Source organism: Squalius cephalus (genome assembly GCF_949319135.1).
Source record: "Squalius cephalus genome assembly, chromosome: 25".
Lineage (NCBI taxonomy): Eukaryota > Metazoa > Chordata > Actinopteri > Cypriniformes > Leuciscidae > Squalius > Squalius cephalus.
Window position 1 is genome coordinate 13,408,485 of NC_137146.1, and position 22,711 is coordinate 13,431,195.

The 22,711-nt window shown below is 36.9% G+C and overlaps 1 protein-coding gene across 2 annotated transcripts in view; it reads right to left on the reverse strand.

Annotated features, from left to right (window-relative positions):
- tpk1 (thiamin pyrophosphokinase 1) overlaps positions 1-22,711 on the reverse strand; it is a 66,799-nt gene that overhangs the window by 18,908 nt on the left and 25,180 nt on the right. For both annotated transcript variants that reach the window (XM_079862607.1, XM_079862608.1), the window contains exons 5-8: positions 18,467-18,539; positions 16,335-16,430; positions 13,198-13,344; positions 11,696-11,807 (exon numbers count right to left, since the gene is read on the reverse strand). In XM_079862607.1, the coding sequence (XP_079718733.1) occupies positions 11,696-11,807; positions 13,198-13,344; positions 16,335-16,430; positions 18,467-18,539 (428 nt within the window). The remainder of the gene's footprint in view (positions 1-11,695; positions 11,808-13,197; positions 13,345-16,334; positions 16,431-18,466; positions 18,540-22,711) is intronic.

Here is a 22,711-nt window from a genome sequence, read left to right on the forward strand (position 1 = left end):
TTAGGGGCTGCTAAGACGACACCATTCTCTCTACACAGACTTTAAACGCGAACTTGTGAGAAACGCTGATGGTGTTCACATACGCATTAAGAATTGGTTCTATAGTTATGTGCGTTTGAATTAGGGCTGCACGATTTGGGAAAAATGTCATATTGCGATAATTGAGGTCAATATTGCGATTTGCGATATAATAAAAAAATGGTTTCATGAGTCAACTTGCTTGGTTCTCAAGGAAAATAAATGCACACACAGATTAGTGATAATCAGCCTAAAGAAAAAAGTTCTTTAGTTAAGAGCAGTGAGTGTTTTTCTCTGTTCCCTTTAGTGACAGATTTTTTTTTTATTGCATTTTAACAAGAACAAAACATAATTTACATACAAAAGTACATATAACCATACATGTCAGGGGTAAAGAAAAATAATAATAATAAAAAAAAAGAAAAAAAAAAGAAAAAAAGATGAACTTTAGGACAGATGTAATTAGTGGCTACTGTGTACTGTCCCTTTAAGACCAGCCGCTGTCAGAGACGCGGATCTCACACGCGCCTCATTCTTTCACGAGTCATCACAACTCTTCATGTTCATCATAAGACTACTCTTATGTTATTAAGACACTCGACAAAAAGACATTTTGGCATAATTGTGTGTGTTATTGTTCGTTCAAGCTCGAAAAAGAACTGTATTCTGTCATGCTGTTTTGTGCGCACGCACGATATTAGCGCGAGTCTTTCTGTCTGTCACTGTCAGGACGTTCACAGGCAGCGCGTTCATTTTGGCATACATGTGTGTTGTTCGTTCTACCGCGAAAGAGAATTTGATACTGGCGCGCGTCTATCTGTGTGTGTGTGTGTGTGTGTGTGTGTGTGTCAGGAGGACATTCACAGGCAGCTCGTTCTTTTATGTCTTATCGCGCATGAATGGTTTAAAAGCATTTGCTATAAGTGCGTTAACAGCGCTAATTTGTTTATTTATTATAAAATCGCAGCATTTTGCGTCATATAATCGCGTAGGCTTGACATCGCGATTGCGATTGCGATACGATTAATCGTGCAGCACTAGTTTGAATATATGTGCGCAGGTTGCGTTGTAATTCCCTACAAACCAAGCCTAAACAAAGTACTGGTCTTTCCTTATAAAAAAAACTAACCCCAAACTCACTACCTGTCATGTGACTTTAAGAACTCAAAACGCTTTTTATTTGAATGATCTGGAGGTGCAACAACATGAGCTGTTTTCAAAGGCTCAAAGTGAAATGGAACAGTACATGCAGCATTACATGACTGAGCCGAAATACATTTGTATAGGTCTCTACAGGTGCTAGCGAGACCTTTAAGTGCTACGAAGTTCTTATCAAAAATCGATATGATGCCATGATTACCCCCTCGAAATGTGGCTCCTTCCATGGGCTGATAACTAACTTTAATATTTGGCCTTGATATCTACCCCTATAGCAATATAAAGGGAGCAGAATAGTAATGGGCCGTAAAGTCATCCCATTCTGCCGCTATTACCAAGAATGAGAGTCTGAGGTTCTAAATCACTCAGGGGCCACAGCGGGCGTCCATTAAACAGCCTTTAATGAATTACTCATAACCTCTCGGAAGACACCGCCATCAATGACATCTCTCAGACAAAGCGTGTTTTTCAGCGGACACAAAAATCGTATCCTGTAAGCACCAGGAACCTTGACCATCTGAGCTGCATCGCTTTGCGCTGGATGTGTCACAGTCTGGGGTTAGCAGGGCTTCTGTTGTAAGTGCCGTCATCTGCAGAGGTGCTGCTGAAGAGGAGGGAAGCAATATCACAGCTCGCGTTACAAAAAGTCGCATCGAACGGTTCGAATGAGTGCTGTTATGAGGCTAAACCCTAAAGTCCACTAGAGAACAACACTTCAGCTAAAAGCTCTGAATCAATGCAGCTGTGGCAGAAATGCTTCTGTTCTGTTAGGAAACACTTACGAGATCTCTTTTTTCATTTAAAAGAGCGCTTTCAAAATGATTCATATGGCTTTCTGAATATATGGATATAAGGATTTGATTACAATTTTTCAGTTTTAACTTAACTCCTTTTTCAAATTAAGTAATTAATAGTCTTAAGGCCAGTTCACACCATGAAAGACAACTATAATGATAACTATAACAATAATTCTATTAGTGTCCACAACAACGGACGATTTATTGTAAGTGTGCTTGTGCAGTTTTGTCGTCTGTTGCTTTAAATGCTCAAGCTCTATACATCATTCATGGTCATGACATCATTTTTAAAATGATTTTATTATGTTCTTTGAGGTTCACTTATAATGTCAGGTTTTTTGCAATATATACAGAAAAAAGTTATTTTCAACCCTCATTCACTATGTCTGAAATGATCAGTTTTTAAGGGGCGGCTCCTTTAAAGGGATAGTTCACTTTGAAATTAAATTTTGGTATGTTTTAGCTTACCTCAAGGGCATCCAAGATGTAGGTGTCTTTTTTTCCGCAGTAGTTTCAATTTTGATATTTTTAGGTCAAACCGTTCTTGTCTGTCAGTCCTATAATGCAGGTCTGTGGTCAATGTCTCAAAGAGCATGCACAGAGTCCAAATTAAAACAATTCCCCATCGTCCAAATTAAACAATTCCCCATTGTAAGTACACATTGATGGCCTAAGACACGAAACGAGCGGTTTGTGTGAGAAAACGAACAGTATTTATATCGTTTTTACCTTTTGTACACAGCCACGTCCAAGTGATCTGAAGGCGCGGGCGCTTCCTATTGTGTGACGTGTGAGCAGACTGGTGCATAGATATGTACACTAGATGTCGCCTCGTTCCAATGAACTGCCGTAGCCAAGGCGGCATCTAGTGTATATATCTATGCACCAGTCTGCGCACACGTCACACAATAGGAAGCGCCCGCGCCTTCAGATCACTTGGACGTGGCTGTGTACAAAAGGTAAAAACGATATAAATACTGTTCGTTTTCTCACACAAACCGCTCGTTTCGTGTGACTCTCATCTGACTCTCATCTGTCATCTGACTGAGAGACAAGAACGGTTTGACCTAAAAATATCAAAATTGAAACTACTGTGGAAAAAAAGACACCTACATCTTGGATGCCCTTGAGGTAAGCTAAAACATACCAAAATTTAATTTCAAAGTGAACTATCCCTTTAAGGCTGGTCAGTAAGCGGTCACTGTTCGCAAAAGTGTACCTTTTGAAAAAGTAACGCCCCAGTGACAGCTTTTGTACCTTTTTTTCTGAGAGTGATAGCTGTGGAGTGGACTTCATTATTCTAATAGAATTAGAATGATTAATAAACTTTTGTAGTCATAGTTATCATTATAATCAGCCTTTAATTGTGGAAAACTTGGTTAACACTTAAAAAATTTGTTTTACTTAAAGAACTTTCTTGAAGATGTAGTTTAAGTTACAAGATTTTTAAACAACCCAACAATAATTTAGTTCTAGGGTGTTGATGGGTGTTATTTTTCTCCTTAATATTAAGCAAATTCAACAAAATGTTCTTTCAACAGCTTTACATGATGCCTCCCAGAAACATCAAAAACATGTTAATGTCAGTTAGCATTAGCAGTATATGCTAACATTAGCCTTAAAAGCACACAGTAGCTGTACAGTGTTGGAGACTAACTTTGTCAGCTGCAGTTTTTCCATTAACAAGCGACTTTTTCCAACAAGTAGCGGTATAGTGACCAAAAGCTACATTAAAATGCTACAAGGGAACGTTAAACACTTCACAAAAATACTTCAACAGCACATCAAAAGCACTAAAAAGACCTAAAGCAGTTATGAATTCTAATTAGCAATTATTTACACATCCCCACAAGTCACCATCCTTTGAGCTAAAATGCTAAATTAAATTATTCAAAATCGCTAATAGAACATGCAACAATATGAAATTCATCTAGTGCTTAGCCTTAATAGCTGAAGAACAGCAAACTCAAACTTTCACAAGTCTCTACAGAAAATCCCCTAAAGGGAGAATCCTATGCAGTTCTTTTGCAAGAAAAAAACAAAAACCTTTTTGTCCACAAGTAGGGCAAAATAGCATATACTGCAGTATATCACAAATTAATATTTACATATAATAAATGCATTCCATATAAAAAAGAAAGAAAGAAAATATCACTCATCAAAGCATCAAGTCATGATTTGCTGTGATGGTATGGCTAGCACAAAATTAACGAATTTATCTTTCTCAGGACTGAGCATTGGTGATCAGACTAAGGTCAATAGCCTCTGAATTCTACATTCATCACCACCAAACATAACATTGCAAGATCTCAGTAACAGCAGGTCAACACTTCCAGAGAAAACGGCAGTCATGCCATTAGTGTAGCTGAACATTTTGTGGCTTGTTATTTAAAATAACTGTAATACATGTATAAGCAAGTCTTGAGTTGTGGTGCTTCTCCTTGCTGGCAGCTTATCATGATTACCTCACCTTGGCATTTTTCCGCCATGCATTCATTAATATATTCCCAAAGGTTTTATAAACACATACTCTGGATCTCCTCTCAATTTACACACATATGCCGTGTCTTATGTGTGTGTATGAGAGCTGTTTATGAGAGTTAAGTGTCATCTAGTTGCTGGTAAGTTGCTTAAGGTTAAGTGTCGTGGCAGGTCCTTTTCCCAGGAGGAAGCACTGGATGGACTAACTCCAGTGAAAACAAGCAGAAGTCTCTTACGCCGAGCTGTTGGTCAGCCTTAGGCTATTGTGAAAAGCTAAACTCACACACTCCTGCACTTGTTATCTAGAAATATATACTAGCGTTGCGTTTAAGTAAATACTTTTGTGGTCATAAATAATCCATGAAATACTGGGAATAATTAAGACTTAAATGGTGAGAGAAGAGTCATTTAGTACAGTATAGCAGCAGTTGTGCTGTTTTCAACACTAACAATAAGTCAAATGTTTTCACGAGTACACTCTAAAGAAAATCCGTCATCTCAGACTGAACAAGCTTGTGTAACAATCAGGATTTGTTTAGATCATTAATTCACCAACTTAACTCCACAAAACATAATTTTCCTCAAAAAGTAAACAGAGCAAATATTAACAGGCTATCAGTTATTGATAAAGCTGTTTAATAAAGCTCATTCCTGTAGCTTATAAACAAGATATCCGAAGTCAATAAACTGGATTTTCAAAAACCTGCTAAAATGAAAAGAAATGGTGTGCTTTACATTTCTATTATATTTACTCTTAAATAATATTAGAAATAGGACATATCTTCAAACTTGTCTCCATTGTATTAGATATTTCTAAAACCCAAAAGGCAGATTTATTCAAGATCATACAGGAAATTATAAAAGTGATTACTGGTAGTTTATCTCTCAGAATATGTTTCTCTCATTATCACACTCAATGCTCAAGGGAGTCTCGGCAAGAGCTGAGTATAATGAGACAAAACGAGACTAATAAACACAGCACCAAGAGATGACAAATATGCATGTTATATATATATATATATATTTTTTTTTACTCTCACTTTGAAAATGTTGTAGAACAGTCAGTGTTTTGGCAGTTTAAAAATAAAACAGTAACCATTTTGTTAATAGATATGTTTGTGATGTTAATTTATTAAGTAATATAGACCAAACTTTATAAGATATAGTCATCCACATTATCACAAACTATAGTTAATTTGTTAAAGTCCCCCTGTAGTCAATAATTTTATCCTTCAAAACTAATCTTTAATCACCAAAATTACATATTTAAAAGTTTTTTCCTGTGAAAAAAATTCTTCATGCCTTAAAATAGCTTGAATGTAACTCTACACCCTTGCTTCATTTAATATACGCCATACCATGAATATGCAAATTAGCCCCGCCTCCACTCACACTCAGAGATCCAATCGCTCAACTTTACTGTAGAACGCTGCACAATGACAAGTGGAAATACTGGTTTAATCCAGTCATATCTGTTTGAACCAGAAACTGATTCAGAAGAAAAAGAGGGAGAGTGAATTATACAGGCTCGTACACAAGTCGATGTATCAGAATGGTAATGCGTATTATGCATCGCTCTTTAATTGACTATGTTATCTAACAGCTAATAATGTGTTGCTAATGTTACACAAACCATGTTCCCATTCGCCATCTCAGAGTCAGACAGCTGCCTTCTAAAAATCAGCATCCATAGAAACGCTTTGAACAACAACATCATGACATCATAATATATATCATATACTGTACATAATTCACCCGCTATATTGCTTAAAGGTGAACTAAGTAACTTTTTTTTACCTTAACTGAACAGCTTCGGAGTCATTGGAATGGTTATATTACTTATTTCGGGTTGAATGGTGGTCGTTTCGCACCCCCCTGGTGCCCGTGAGCGGAAAATACGCACTTGCAACTTTGAGCCGGCGGGCCGTCAGGAAGTCTCGCGTGATATCAGGTCTCGCGATGTAAACAATTGCTTTACGGCCAAAAGAAATCTGCTAAAATGCTGTCATTATTGCGCTCCCTCATGCTGTCCGAACCCGAATGAAGAAGACGTATTAAAGAATGTCCCATCTGCTTTGATGTCGTTGATCTATAGCCTCTGGTGTCTGAGAATCACCAACGAGTTTTTACAACAGTGTTGTCAAATATCTATTCCGAAGCTGTGGGGGGAGCTCTAGAGAGAAACCTGCGAGCAAAAAGCGAGAATACAGCGAAGAAATCCCGAAGCTACTGAGTGCTGCTTTAATGTACCCGATTTTTCATATCAACAGAAAAATATACAGAGATAGTTAATGATTTGCTAAAGCCCATCCGCACATTGACGGGATTGGTTACAACATATTTATGACGTAGAGAACAACGGCGACGGTGTTCAGTTTTATCTCAATCAAATGAATGTGAATCTAATTACATTAACATTTAATTACATTAGCCTACATGTCCGAACTCTGGCACTAAATATTTATCATGTTTGAATATAACATACCACCTATACTAAACCCTACCATAAACAAAGCAAACATGAGATAAAAACGCATTTGCTGGAGCAACTACGCCATTTTAGCTTACTTCTACCATTTTTTTTTTTAATCATCACTCATGTTTTACAGGTTTTGTACCTGCTGTACCAGGTGAGCTACCAAGCAAGTTTACAATATCAGAAATACCATACAAATTGGGCTGGTATGTAATGCCAACATCAAAATGTATTAGTTTACAAATCATGCTCTATGGTATAAGTGTTTGAGGTCATAACATAGTATTGTGCAATGAAATGCGCAAAAATAAGTCTGTAGTAATCGATAATCTGCTCCTATAATTTGTGTGAAAAATAATAAAAGTTGTTGGTATTTTACTGCCCATTGAGGTAAAAACTCCAGTGAATTGTACGTATTTCCAATAAGCCAATAGGCACGTCTTTCCAAAAAGCCGTTATATGTTGGTTATATTGCCTTAATGCATTTTAAAACTTATTGTAGAGGCCCATGATTTCAACAGACCAGCTTTTTTAGGCATAAATATGTTTCATCTTTCAAACTTTTTCAATACCCCTATGCATATTAAAGCTGATTGTTTTTAAGTCAAGGTCAAAGGTCATAATCCAGATCCATCACAATCGAGTGGAAGATTCACCACTGACAGAAACATCAGGAGGCTGACACAATAAAGCTAAACTTCTCAGTCATGTATCTGTCACTTCAGTCCCAGCATAACAACAGCCCCTGTGCCCTCTGCAAGATTTAACAGGAGGAGGGGCGCTTGCTTTTTCACGACGAGCCCCAGCCTCCAGAGAAAACTTACTGGAGATTATTCTCGTTGACAGCTCGCATTAGCAGATCAAAGGCAAACAGTTGGGCTACATTACTATTCCTTCTAATGTCTTCAGTCAGAGCAATCATTTGGCACACCTTTAACATTTAATGCACGTAGGAGGCAGCCCACTATCACCCACTCAGAGCTACAGCCCTTCATAACAACTACAGATCTTACATGACTAAAGTTTGATTCAGTTTAAAAAAAAAAAAAAAGCTGATCCTGAAAAGTTAATTGCATAGTTTCTTCAAACAGGGAACTACACTAACCTTTTCCACTGGTGGCACTTGCGCTACGAACTTTTTCAGTTACTGGCGCAAAACATGATTTGGTCGCACAAATTATTAATAGTAAGATGTGCTTTTTATTTTACTTGCCATCTTTTAAACCACAAGCCTTCTTGTTTTCTTTAACATTGGTTGGGATAGATTTACTGCAATAGAAAATACAGTACACAACTGTCTCTACACTTTGCGTGCTTCATACTGTCATTGTGAAGCTTCAATGATTCGTGTTTGAATTGTTTTGACGCAGTTACAAATTTGGACAGTCCTGCAATTGAAGGCCCACAGAATTTACAGTACACACAGTGCATTGCTCCATCTTGGTACCTTAACCACTGGTATTCTTCGAGCCACTGGTGTCGAAATTCATATGTCCGTATAGGGATGTAACGGTTCACAAAATTCATGGTTCGGTTCGATACGATACACTATATCGCGATTAATCGCATCCAAAATAAAAGTTTGTGTTTACATAATTTATGTCTGTGTACGGAGTATAATTATTTTCTATATATAAATACACACATACCGGTATGCATATATATATTTAAGAAAATGTGTTATTTATATATAAAATATTTATATATAATATAAATTATATATAATATAAATATATATACACAGTATATACATGCAAATATTTCTTAAATATATACATGCATGTGTGTGTATTTATATATAGAAAATAATTATACACCGTACACACACATATATTATGTAAAAACAAACTTTTATTTTGGATGCGATTAATCGCGATTAATCGTTTGACAGCCCTAATATATATATATATATATATATATATATATACAGGTGCTGGTCATAAAATTAGAATATCATCAAAAAGTTGATTTATTTCAGTAATTCCGTTAAAAAAGTGAAACTTGTGTATTATATAGACTCATTACATGCAAAGTGAGATATCTCAAGCCTTTATTTGTTATAATTTTGATGATTATGGCTTACAGCTTATGAAAACCACAAAATCAAAATCTCAGAAAATTAGAATATTACATGAAATCACACAGTAATTACACAGTGATACCATGGTCATTGAACCAGGTTTTGGTTCTTTTGGCAGTGTAGGCCGGTGCAAATCCTGCTGGAAAATGAAGTCAGCATGAAGTGCTCTGAAAATGTCCTGGTCGACGGCTGCGTTGACTCTGGATTTAATAAAGCACAGTGGACCAAAGTCCTCTTTTCTGATGAGAGCAAATTTTGCATCTCATTTGGAAACCAAGGTCCCAGAGTCTGGAGGAAGAATGGAGAGGCACACAATCCAAGATGCTTGAAGTCCAGTGTGAAGTTTCCACAGTCTGTGTTGGTTTGGGGAGCCATGTCGTCGGCTGGTGTTGGTCCACTGTGCTGTCCACTCAACGCAGCCGTCTACCAGGACATTTCCAGAGCACTTCATGCTTCCTTCAGCAGACAAGCTTTATGGAGATGCTGACTTCATTTTCCAGCAGGATTTGCACCGGCCTACACTGCCAAAATAACCAAAACCTGGTTCAATGACCATGGGATTACTGTGTAATTACTGTGTGATTTCATGTAATATTCTAATTTTCTGAGATTTTGTGGTTTTCACAAGCTGTAAGCCATAATCATCAAAATTATAACAAATAAAGGCTTGAGATATCTCACTTTGCATGTAATGAGTCTATATAATATACAAGTTTCACTTTTTTAATGGAATTACTGAAATAAATCAACTTTTTGATGATATTCTAATTTTATGACCAGCACCTGTCATATATATATTTTTTTTTTATTATTATTTTTTTACTTTGAGCAATTCTGGAGCTATAATTGACTTTTCTTAGGAGCATATAAAACAAAACAGCTCCTTGACATGAAATGTAATATTGTAGTAGTTATAAACAAAGGTTTATTTTAGTTCAGATTAACATTTGAGGGCAGCAATTGTATTCATAATGTCAAAATAAAACCGACGTAATGTTACTTGAAGGCATTATAGCCTACTATTCCTGCCAAATTTCCATGGTTGCAGTGAGTGTTACTACAGTAAATCCATGGTGAATGTTGCAGATCTGTGGACACTGGATAGTTCATTCATGGCACAATGTTTCTTCCTGGTTTCCACGTCAACGCTGTTTGATCCGTTAATAACGGAGACATGTGAATGTTTCTCACTAGATCTAGCAGCGATGTTATTACTTCTGTGGCGAATTCAAATGCTCTCTTTACTGGATCTCTTATTAGCGCTGTGTAGTAACAGTGTCGCATGATCAAGATCGGCTCGCGCTGCACTGGTCCAAACTGATAAACGGTCCTTCAACCACACTATAACGAGCAGTTTCGTTCCGCTTGCATTACGTTTGCCATTTGATGTTGGGCAATGTTGTGGTCGCGCCGACGTCTCTTACATTATGAGCGCGCTTACATTTGAAATAACGAAATTTTTGTCGGCAGGAAAAATGGTCCAACGAACCGTTCGGTTTGAAAATGCGTACCGAAAACCGAACCCAACTTGATGTGTTGAATGCTCAGAGCACGTTATAAAACGTATTCTTAAAATACACATTTCTGTTTTAATAAATGTTCATAGTAAATCATAGCATATTGCCTAAAACATAAGGTAGGTACAAAAATAATCAGTCATACATTTGCGACCCATTAAAAATTAGGGTCGCAATGGCATTTCAAAAGGTCGCATATGCGACCATTTTGGTCGCAGTGTAGTTCCCTGTCAAACCATCTGTTCGTCTAAACCAGGGGTTTTCAACTCAGGCCCTCAAGGCCCTTTTTTCTGCAGAGTTTAGCTCAGACCTTGATCAAACTAGATCAAACTCACCTGCCTGGTAAATTTCTAGTAATCCTGAAGACCTTAACTGCGTTCGCCCCCCTTTACTCTCATTCACTATTCACTACATTATTGAGTATAAATACAAGCGAACCTGGACTAAATTTTTTTTTTTTTTTTTTTTTTTTAGGACCAAAAGAACGAAGAGAACCTAATTAAAGTGTGAGAACACCCTTAAACAGTGCAGGAAAGTAAACCAGAGTTGAGAATATCGGTTCTAAATAATGGCAGATGGGGGTAGTGTTTATGAAAACAATATTTTCTGCAAGACTTTGGTGATCTTGGTCACGAAGCAATTACAAACTTCACATTTAATATAAGAAAAGCAAAAATTACTCCATGTTCCTTTATATAATTCAAAAAGGGAAGTAAAAACTGTCTAATGTTAAAATGATGATGGATTGTACTGTGCAATATGTCTAGTACACAGTACAAAACCAATGTCCCCAAAACTTGTTTTTTCTTTCTTTCTATAGTTTAATCTGTGAGAGCCATCCTATCAATGGGCCATCCCTGGAGGAAATAGCGTATTTATGAAACAAAATGAACAATTCAAAAGCAAATGCCATTGAGAAGCCAAAATACAATGATGCAAATGTGAGATCTATCTAAATCTAGGCATGACAAACTGCATCAACTGTAACATCAGTGAGAGTTTGCAAGAGATTTGAGCTGGCATGGGTAATAAATGTCTCCTATCTAGGACAGGGCCATGTAAAAGGAGCACAGAGGATGGTACAGGCTGGGGCACGGTCCTCAGGGATGTCTGTGTTTTGGCGTGTGAGTGGGTGGACAGACCTGTGGCCTACAGGCATGCAACTCACCCAAGTTCCATTTAAGCCCAGAAGTGGTGGTAAGACAAGGGCAGCCCACAGGAACCAGGCTACACCATTTCCCCTCCAAGCCGGTGTTCACATTCAGTCGGTGTTGTTTGCCCTGTAAGTGTGAGAAAAAGAGCAGGAGAAGGTCACAGAATGCGGGTGAAACTCTGTTTGAAAACCTAGTGAGCTCCCCTAAATGGTGGATGAGTTGAGAGAAATTATGAATTTAATTTTTTAAAGTATAATTTTTTTTTAATTAATTTAATAACAATCATTCATTTGTCATTGTACCTGAATGGAATAATAGTGTGACCGGTTCATTCTTTATAAGTCCAACAAAACTAGCACTCATCTTAAACAGTCTTGACTAGCTGGTAGTTTCAGCATTCATTATTAGTGTAATATCATCTGACAAGAATGCCAAGAGAGACTTCAAATGCTCAGATATGATCCTCCACTGCAGAAAAGCAGAGAGAAATCCACTTTCTCACATGCAGAGGCACTGACAACTTACCATTTGCAATGCGGTTCTCAGCTCTCACTTACAAACATCAGTCTAGTTCAATATTGTGATAATTTCATTTATCACATTTATAAAGTGGAGTGTTGTCTATATACGCACAGACTTAAAAGTAAGATGAATGATGAAGCTTCTAAAATTACAGCTACTCTCGAAAATTGCTTCTGAGAACTTTTCTGTAAGTCATAATTACCACCTACTGCATTTAGCAAGTTAGATGCTATATATAAATGCAGATGTTTTATTTTAATCTTAAAGTGAGTTGTACAAACTTCAAAGTTTGACTTTTCAAAACAAATTCTGATCAGTCTCTGAAAAGCCAAGAATAGCAGCAAATTAATTCTGCACAGAACTGAATTCATGTTTTATAAGTCTGCTTTATGTCGGATTGAAACAGTCAAGGACATTTTTATACAGACTGAAATGCATTAATTTCAATTTCTGGCCCATTACAACATTCAGAGTCTCACAATCATCTCAATGTCTTATATTCTCTATGAGCCTAAGAGCTTGATTAAATGTTCTCGTACAGAATGTAAAGTAATGCAGCTAGAGCAATTCCTTTAAGGTTTTCTTATTAGTCGAACAAGATTGCAATGTCTTACAAACTTAAAAACAAGAGCTTTGTATGTGTTATTGTGCAAATATGAGTTGGTCTTTGTATTATCATCTCTAAAACGTCATAAAATACAAATATGCATCTCTCACATGCTTGTATTTGTTATATTTGGGTATAGTACTGTTGTATGAAAATGTTGACAATGCATAAGGCAATATCTTTTGTATTTTTAGCCTTAATTCAGATATTCAGATCCTTTAAAAGTGCAAAAACAGGACAGAGAACAGAGAAGAGGCAGCAAAGTGTCTCTGCAGTTGTTAATTGCTTAATATCACAACTGATCATTAAGTGCCGCAATCAGGATGTCAAAAGCGCACAAGTGCAAACACTGATTAGCACATGCTAATGAGAGAGAGAAGTGTTTACCTCTTGGAGAAGGAAGGCAAGAGAACGGTCTTGTATAACCACCACAGGCAAATCCGTTATCTTCTGGGCATGAAACAAGGTCTCCACTGTGGCCATGATCTGGTCGAAGCGGCCTCCAAGACCACCTAGAGTTACGATGGTGTCAATCTGCAAACAGATGAGTGATGGGTAAACAAATAAATTAACCAATGAACAATCAATTGAACAGATTTATGAAAGTGCTATTGCACAAACAACTGAATGAACCAACAACTAACCAAATGAATGATTGTGGGAACAAAGCATTAGATTTTTTGTCATGCAACTTCAGGATAGATTTTCTTAAAGTGCTATTACACAAACAAATGAACACACAACAAATGAATGAATGAATGTGTGAGTGTGTAAGCAGTGGATATTAATTCTTTATGCAACTTCAGAATAAATGTTTTAAAAATGGCTGGCATTGGCTATTGCATTAACAAACAAAAGAATGAATTAATGAAAGACAAACAAATCAGCGATTGTAGGAGTAAAGCTGTGGATTATGATTTATGTAACCCCAGAATAAAATTTCTTAAACAAATGAACAAACAACGGAACAAAGAAACAAAGAATGAATCAACAAACAAATGAATGATCCAACAATTGAATGAATGAATCAGCAAATGAATGAATGAATCAACAAATGAATGAATAAACGAACGAACGAACAAACGAATGAATGAATGGGTAAACAAATCAATCTATAAATAAATGTTTTAAAAGTGCTCTTGCACTAACAAATGAAAAAAACAAAAAAATGAATAAATGAACAAATGGACAAAGAAATCAGCGATTGTGAGAGCAAAGCAATGGATAAAGGTTATTTATGCAACCCCAGTTTTTAAGGTGCTGCTGCACCAACTAGTGAACGAACAAACAAACAAATGAATGAACAAACGTACAAACGAATGAGTGTTTGTGTGACAGAATCTGCAAGTCGAGGATAAATGTTCTGAAAGTGCTGTTGCAAATTTGCACCGTAGCTTTTTCCTTCCAACAGCAGCCGAAAATGATGTGCGTCTTCACTAAACAACAGAGTCATACATTATGGAAAGTATTCCGAGGGAACAGTGTGGACTGGAAAGCGTTGACTTGGCAGAATGTCTTTGATATTTGCTCCCGGGATCGTTTGTCTGACTGCTGCAATGTACCTATCACCCTGTAAGATCCAACAACTCTACGAGATAAAAAAAAAAACTCTTTAAAATGCACAGTGGGTAATCAACACTTCACTGCCAGCCCCCACTGGCTCGTTTAAATAGCGGGACTTATGAGACATCTGACACATAAATTGTTCAAGTTACAGTGCCTCTGTAATTATATAGACTGATTGCAAAACTTTTTTTAAAAAGCGAAGCAGAAATGATATGTTCGCAACTTGTACTTGGAGACTGAGGTCAAAGTATACCTTTACATTCCCTGCAAAGTCTAATACGGCAGTTCAAACTTTTCTCATGATGACAGCACAAATTTTGGGTTATAACCAAGCACAAATCAGAGACACCCAGACAAAAAATCTCACAGAGCCATTTTTGTAATTATTGGCATAACGTCTGGTCCACTTTGCAACTTATTCCGTCCAAGAACTGCTCAATTAGACAGGATGAACTTGTAAAACAATCAACCACAGCTTGGTCTTGCTTTTTATGTTGTGCAACATGCACCAAACAGTACATTAATGTCGGTGGGCGCTCTGTTGTTGTGTCATCTTAGGCTGAGACACCAAGATTGGGGTCAACACTTTAAAACAAGCAGATAAATAAATATTTCAAGCTGTAGTCATGTTTTAGACAATGAAAGACTGACAGAGAATTGCTAAGCTTAGTCACTTCTAAAAGTGTTACTAGTCATTCGTGAGAGCTTGAAGACACAAAAGGTAGCGCTGAGATACAGAGGTGAATATAAACACAATGGGAAAAAGCTAGAAGGCCATAGTATGCATGTAGATTGAGCTTGAGGCTCGTATATTGGTAAAACTCTGGAGTGTCTGTGACGGTGATGGGCATCTCTGTGAGGACCAACAGACAGTCTGACAAGCCTGGAGCTCAGACTGGGGTTTAGAGGAGGAGCAGACAGACACACACACACATACACACAATATCCATACAAAACCTTTCTGACAGCTCCTGGAGGATGTGAATTCACACTGAAGCTGAGGTGTGAGCTCACCTTTTATGTTTGACAGGTAAAAAAAAAAAGTGAAAATGTACATCGCAATTCTTCCAACCAAGTTTTCACAATGAATTTGAGTTTCCACTTTTCTTTCCATTGTAATGTACTCATCTCAAAATTTATATTTTGTGTTTTAGTACACATAGTACATCCCAGCTTGGCAGAGCAACACACTTTGATATGGAATCACAAAGGGCCAGTTTAAACCTGGTAACATTCATTTCAAATGTTTTCTGTGACCATTTGACATTGGAATTTGTGCAGAAACCAAACAGTTGATGGGCCTCATTGACTTGCATAATATGGAAAAAACTATGGAAGTCAATGGGGCCCATCAACAATGTTTGGTTACTGACATTATTTAAAATATCTTCTATTGTGTTCAGCAGAAGAAAGAAATTCATACAGGTTTGGAACGACTTGAGGGTGAATAAATGATGATAGAAATTCATTTTTGGATGAACTATTCCTTTAAGCCCTACTTCAGCTCATATAACTGCATTTAATATAAATTTAAACCTAAATATTTGTAATTATTATCTAAATATGTATAATTATATTTCTAACAATTAACATGCAATTAAGTATCCTAAATCATTCTGTTCACACTTAAGTAGAGTAATATATGCTTTTAAAGTATATTCTGTTCGTAATAGGTACACTTTTGTGTAAAAAAGTATAAAAGTATGCTAAAGCTCACTTCTTTTTCACAAGGGTTAACTAAACCAGATATGGATATTTTTTTCCATTTCAGATGTAATTTTTTTTAAAGCATGTAACCGACAAAGTTTTCGTTTATATTCTACAAATGCAAAGTGGTCACATGTGTTTCTGAGGCGCAAACGGGGTCAAAAAGTTGGGGAGCGGGTCTGAAGCATAAGGCAGAAACATCCAGACAGACAGACAGAGAGAGGTGCAGATGAGGAGAGATAGAGTCCAACCTGCAATTTCTGTGCTTTGATCTCCTCCACCATAATGGCCAAGCACTTAGTGAAGTCTGTCAGATCCTGGTCAGGCGTTTCCATTAGCTTGCAGTTCTGGAGCAAAATAAGTCAAATTGGAAGACAAGTATGTGGATAGCTGACAAATAAACAGAATTTGGAATTCAACATCAAGAATTTTGGTAAAAGTTTATATGAATGTGTTAAGTATGAATGCATAATTGGTCAATATCGTTTTTCACAAGTTTTACACACATTTTATAAGCACACAGTCTAGTTATGTGTTAAGCACCAGATTCAGCAAAGGATTTATGCAAATCAAGGAATGGTGTAAACGGTGATAAGCGTAATATTACTTGCAGCATGCAAATAGTATCTATAAAGAGACTAATTTACATAGACAGGAGGAAAAAAAGTCATGGTGACTTCATTTACATAGTCTTTGCACATTTATTACCTCTTAAACATCATAGAAGGACGTTTGTGATAAATAAATAAAAAAAGCAAGTTTGGGCTAAAATACTGTGTGAAAAAGTGACAACTGTTTAGTGAAGTTATGACTATTAAATCTTTTTACACTGTGTTGAAGACCACTACAAAATATTTCAATATTTCATATTTTATATTTTGATAAAAATGGGGCTAAAGGGGAAAACAACAGCCTCTCTGATCGTAAAAAAAAGTTTCAAAACTTTAAAGTTGATACACTACAGACTACCCTCTGGCTTCTCACTTTGTCTGATCGCACTTTGCGTTTTGTAAATGGGATCTCTTGCTGTGCGAATTCTTTGAGTGTCAGGAAGGGCAGAGGTGAACGTTGCTCGTTTTCCAATCTCAGTCCCTCGATCGGCTGCATATACACGGCCGTCGCAGGTGACTTCTCAAACGCAGCAGGTACCACAAAAATCCTGCATCCAAACGTCATCCGTGGAGCTTGTTTCTGTTCCTTCCTTTATCCTCCACAGAGCATCACTCTAGTTTTCATTCCTTTTCAAACCCATTTAAATTCAAGCGTCATGGTTTGTCAAACTTCGGTTCCCCCAAAAGCCATATTCACCGGCTTAGGAATGACATAAAAATGCATGTATGCAGGATTATAACAATGCAAATAACCTCTGCTACTCATTACTTAGCAGATGGCTTTCATTCAAACTGACGTACAGTACACTAATTTCAGAGACGGTCCCACAGGAGAAGAGTGTGGTTAAGTGCTTTGCTCAAGGGCACAGTGGAGGCCTCTCGGTAACACTTCACTTCACAAGTTCACTAGCTTTGTTAAGAGCTTTAGCCACTGGACTGATACCACACCACACTGCACCTTTCCAGAATGACAGGAAGTCAGTGGTGTGAATCTGTGAAATCTACATGACTTGAGGAAGTGAGTGGCAGGGGGCCATAGCTGGAGAGGACAAAATATGAATCTCAATCAGAAAGTGTTGTCAGCCCAACTTTGTGTGCCACATAAATAATATTGCAAAAGAGCTTACATTAATATTTAACATATTTTTATAGCAGTTTTGGAGAATTTATGGATATATTTATACCAGTGGCTCTCAAAGGGTTTTGTTTCAGGAAACAATACCAAAATAGTACTTCATGCTGAAGTACAAAAGTGCTTAAAATCAAACATCGAAATACATTAATATTATGATGTACTTTATAGGCCAAATATTATGCATATTTATTCAAATACAATAGGCTAAATAACCATTAGAATTGTTAATTTTCCTCTTGAATTTCAATGGTTTCATGCTATAGGCCAGAGATTTTCTATTTGTTTTGTGTCAAGGACCCCCCAAATATGATGCTATGATACTAAAATATAAAAGCAGCTATATATTTTAATGTACAAATACTATGCACTATGTACAAAACCCAATTATATTGCATGAAGTGTGTGAAATTAAAATAAAATATGCCTCTAAAATTAAAGAATCACCTTATTTTAATTATACTGGAGCCAAAGCAAATTATTAAAACAATTTCTGGAAATATTACTAATTTCATTATAACTAATTTCATAACTTCCAAGAAGGGAAAGAATATATAATATATGCATATGCAAACATATGAAAATAAAAAGAAAGTAAAAGAGACATCACAAGAGAGTTCCAGAGAGAGTATACGCTTACCTTTTCTGTGTAAAACGCCTTGACCTCTGGCAGGATTGAATCAAAGTCTCCATTTATGTAGTCTGGGAGAAAACTTGACGGGAAGACAGAGAAAGAGAGAGAGAGAGAGAAACTGATGTGAGCGAGAGTAGGAGAAGAGGGTGATGGGTAAAAAGGCACAATTTGTGCAGCCATCGGATCCTTTATTCATGTGAAATGAAGGTGCGTCTCTGACGCGGGCCATGGAAGGCTTCAGTGACAGGACCCCACTAGAGCCATTCAACGCCTGCCATTCACAGCACTATCTGTCCCCAGACATGACAAAAGCGACACAGACAGCCTCTTGACACAGTGAGGGGTTGAGAGAGAATTGATGCACACTGCGCCGTTGCCGTATACCTCACCCCAAACTTTTGCAACATAGATTTACGATATATACGGAGGCAATGACAAGATTTTCTTCGCTCAGATGGGCAGAGTATTCATTCTGAGAAAGGCAGATCATGTCGCGGCTTCTTTCGTTTTATTCCCAGAGAGAAGAAAGGCAGCGTGGGTACAGGTAGGCATTAAAGCATAAAGACTCGATGTTATGATTTCACGGTCCGCCGGGCGGTGCATGTAGCCGCTGAATGAGCAGAGATGCGCTGCCGAGCTGGTTTAAGAATAACACGGCAGCGGATTACAGGAGCACTATCTTCATCTCACGGATGAATCTGAGGCCCGACCAGGAGAACACCGGCTGTGTTATAAACAGGTCCAATAAAAAACCCAGTCCAATGATACTAAATTGACACTAAGCTTGCTAAGACAATCATCAGTTTTACTACTGCTCATGTTTTAAAATTAATTATTCATTTAGTCCATTTAAACAACAAATGATTGGAAAATAAGAAATGCAATTCTGTTTTTAATGACTTTTTACAGTCTTTTTAGAGGGAGCATAAATGGAAACCGATTCTTGGACTAAACTATATGTGACCCTGGACCACAAAACAAGTCAAGTCGCACGGGTATATTTGTGGCAATCGCCAACAATACATTTTATGGGTCAAAATGATACATTTTTCTTTTATGCCAAAAATCATTAGGATATTAAGTAAAGATCATGTTCCATGAAGATATTTTTGTAAATTTACTCCCATAAATATACCGTAAATATATTTTTGTGAGTGGATGCAGCAAAATCGCGAACATAAATGGACAAGTTTAAAGGCAATTTTATTAATGTTTTGATTTTTTTGCATCTCAGCCAAATATTGTCATATACTAACAAACCATACATCAATGGAAAGCTTATTTATTCAGCTTTTTGATTATGTATAAATCTCAATTTCCAAAAAATTACCCTTGTTGGTTTTGTGGTCCAAGGTCACATATATTAAAGAACAATATAGGGCTGTGCAATGTATCGAAATATCTCAAATGTGCATATCGCAGCGGCTTGCAATAACTGGGGTCATGAACAAAAGACAAAGAGAAAATCCGTCACTGCTCTTGACTGAATAACTTTTGTAGCTTTAATAAGTATCAGCATACATTTAATTCATTACAATCATTTAATTTTTTTACATTTGATTATTCAATTTCTGTTGTTAAATAAACCTAATGTAGGCCTACCTGAAACCCTAAACCCCCCTGTTTACATTGATGTGAAAATGACACTTCTTATGCTACTAGTGAAACACTGCTGTTCACTTTCAGAAGTTGTAGGGAGGCTTTCTTCTGACAAAAAGAATGTGAAACATGTATGTAGGTTATATCATTTTAAATATAATTTACATTTATTTTACACACCTTAAGCATTATCGTATCGCATTTCGAATATCACATTATTTAATCAGTTATTTTTTTTCAATATCGTGCAGCCGTACGAACAAACAAAACAAAAATTTCACTGACTGAAAAAATCTATAATGTGCATCTTTAACTAAACAACGTAATGAACAACTAGTCAGTAATTAAACAGATTTTTCTCTTAGTTAGCTGCAAACTTTATGAGTTTGATTCACTAAAAAGAACATATTCATTAGAGTCATTCTTTCAGGAATCGGACTGGGTTGATTCACTAAACAATGACTCACAAGCTTTATATAAAAAAAAAACTTTTATTCTAGCTTCATACATTCCTTTTTTTATCAACACTAGAATGTGGGTAAGTTTCATTAAAAAAGCAACATTTTAAGCATAAAGCTGAGAAAATTCAGAACGACAATCAAAACATAGATGGAGTAGATCGAGTCCATCAACACACCCAAAGCTTGCACAGTCCTATACCACTTCCTGGGTCGACATTTCATTCAGTAACATTAGGCAGTTTTGATTTATATGCTATTTAATGTTTAATTTACTTATGCCTATGATTACATATGATATTGCCAGAAGATGCCTAATAGCGCCCCCTACCGTGCAACAGTGAAAACACGGAAAGCCGAAAATTTCCATCAGTGGCAGGGAAGCGTTGTCTCATAAATGATGGAAATTTAAGTCGATGGCAGGGAAAGAGTTAATAAAACATTCTGTCCGTAACAGGGGGTCAGAATGTGAAAACCATTAATGGAACCGTTAAACGTAAATCAAAAAGTGATCAAGCATATTATATCATGTTAAGATTCAACGTGGTTACAATTTGTGCACCTACTAATTGATTTAAAAGCCCCAATTAATCTTTCTGCCAAAAAAAGCTGGATCATCTAGAACACTTCTGGCTTTGACCAAGGGTTCAATGTGCAAGAAAAAGCAATTCAAAGCAATAAACAGTTTAAGTTTCCTGTTGTTGCGCTCCAACAGACAATGGTTAAACGGGAAACCATAAATAACCCTCAGCAGTGACAGTTCTCCGGCCACATTAAGGTGAAGCTAAATTAAACCTTTCCTTTTGACATTTTATCAGCAAAACAGCTCTTCCCACCGCAGAGCTCAAATTGGAGACAAAATACACCTCTTTTACATTCAAATTAAAGTGTCACTTAAACTTAATCGTAACGCAGGGACTATACCTCGTTGGAAAAGAACTCGATTTGGACCGGCATAGAGAAAATTAGAATTAAGAATTGAAGTAATTCCAGAAGGTCAAGACCAACCCCAAATGGAGAACCTGAGATCAGACACCCTGTCACATCAGATGCTTCTTTCATTTTGTCACAGCCCAAAGAGACAAGACAGACAGACGAGATCACAGTTATCGGTCTGGCTTCCTGGTTGTTTTCTTGTTACGCACTCTAAAATAACATCAATGAGGATGTGGGGAGGTGAAAATTGGGATCCCAAGTGACATTCAGGAACAAAACTACATGCAAATCCTTAAACATCTTGTATTTTGTTGCAGCCTTTGTTTTCTAATAAGTGATGTGACTGTTCATCAACAGGGGAGCTTGGTATTGGCTTCATTTGGTGCAGCACAAATTCCGCTCTATTTTTTAAGTCAATAAGCCCACTCAGGACTTAAATAACAGATCGCCTGCTTTATGCCTGGCAGTTTCACACACCTCTCAGAAGACCCCTCAAGAGACCTCTTCAGCTGTTGCTTCATTACAGGCAGTCTGTTGAAATCATAAAGCCGCCCCTCCTGAGTGGATCATTTGAACAGACGATCAGCTTTTGATTATACCTCAGAGTTCAATTTCGAATCCTTCATAATCAGTAAAGGTCACACAAGTTCGAATAACTACAGCCGCACAACAAGTACCAAGCTGAAGTACTGTACATTACTGTGTATCCATGGTGACATACATTGTGTCTGAATAGGCGTACTGAACTTCCCTGCTTAATATTATTCATAGTCACGATAATGAAGTCACAACTACTGGCTGAAGTGCCTGAACTCCCCCTGTAGTTAATCATTTTTTGGGGAAAAAACAATTGTTAAAATAGCCTTAAAATAACTCTACACCTTGCCCCATTTAGTATACACGGTTCTATTAATATGCAAATTAGCCCCGCCTCCACTCACTCACACCAGCTCAGAGATTCACTTGTTGACAATCACACGTTGAAGGGATTGGTTAAATTGTCAGAAACACCAAACCGTGTTTTTGAGACTGTCTTTGGTTCACTGCTGTTTTAAAGAGAAAATACTCATTAATGGTGTTGACTTATGAATTTACATATGGTTTTTCTTAAAGCATATTAAAAACAACACATAGATAGTATAAACAACATTAAAAGCTTGATTTTTACTTTAACTGATGGACATTTCATTGTTGGTTTTTGAAACTATTTAGTAAGCATTATTACTTATTTCACATAACAACAGTAATTTACATATAG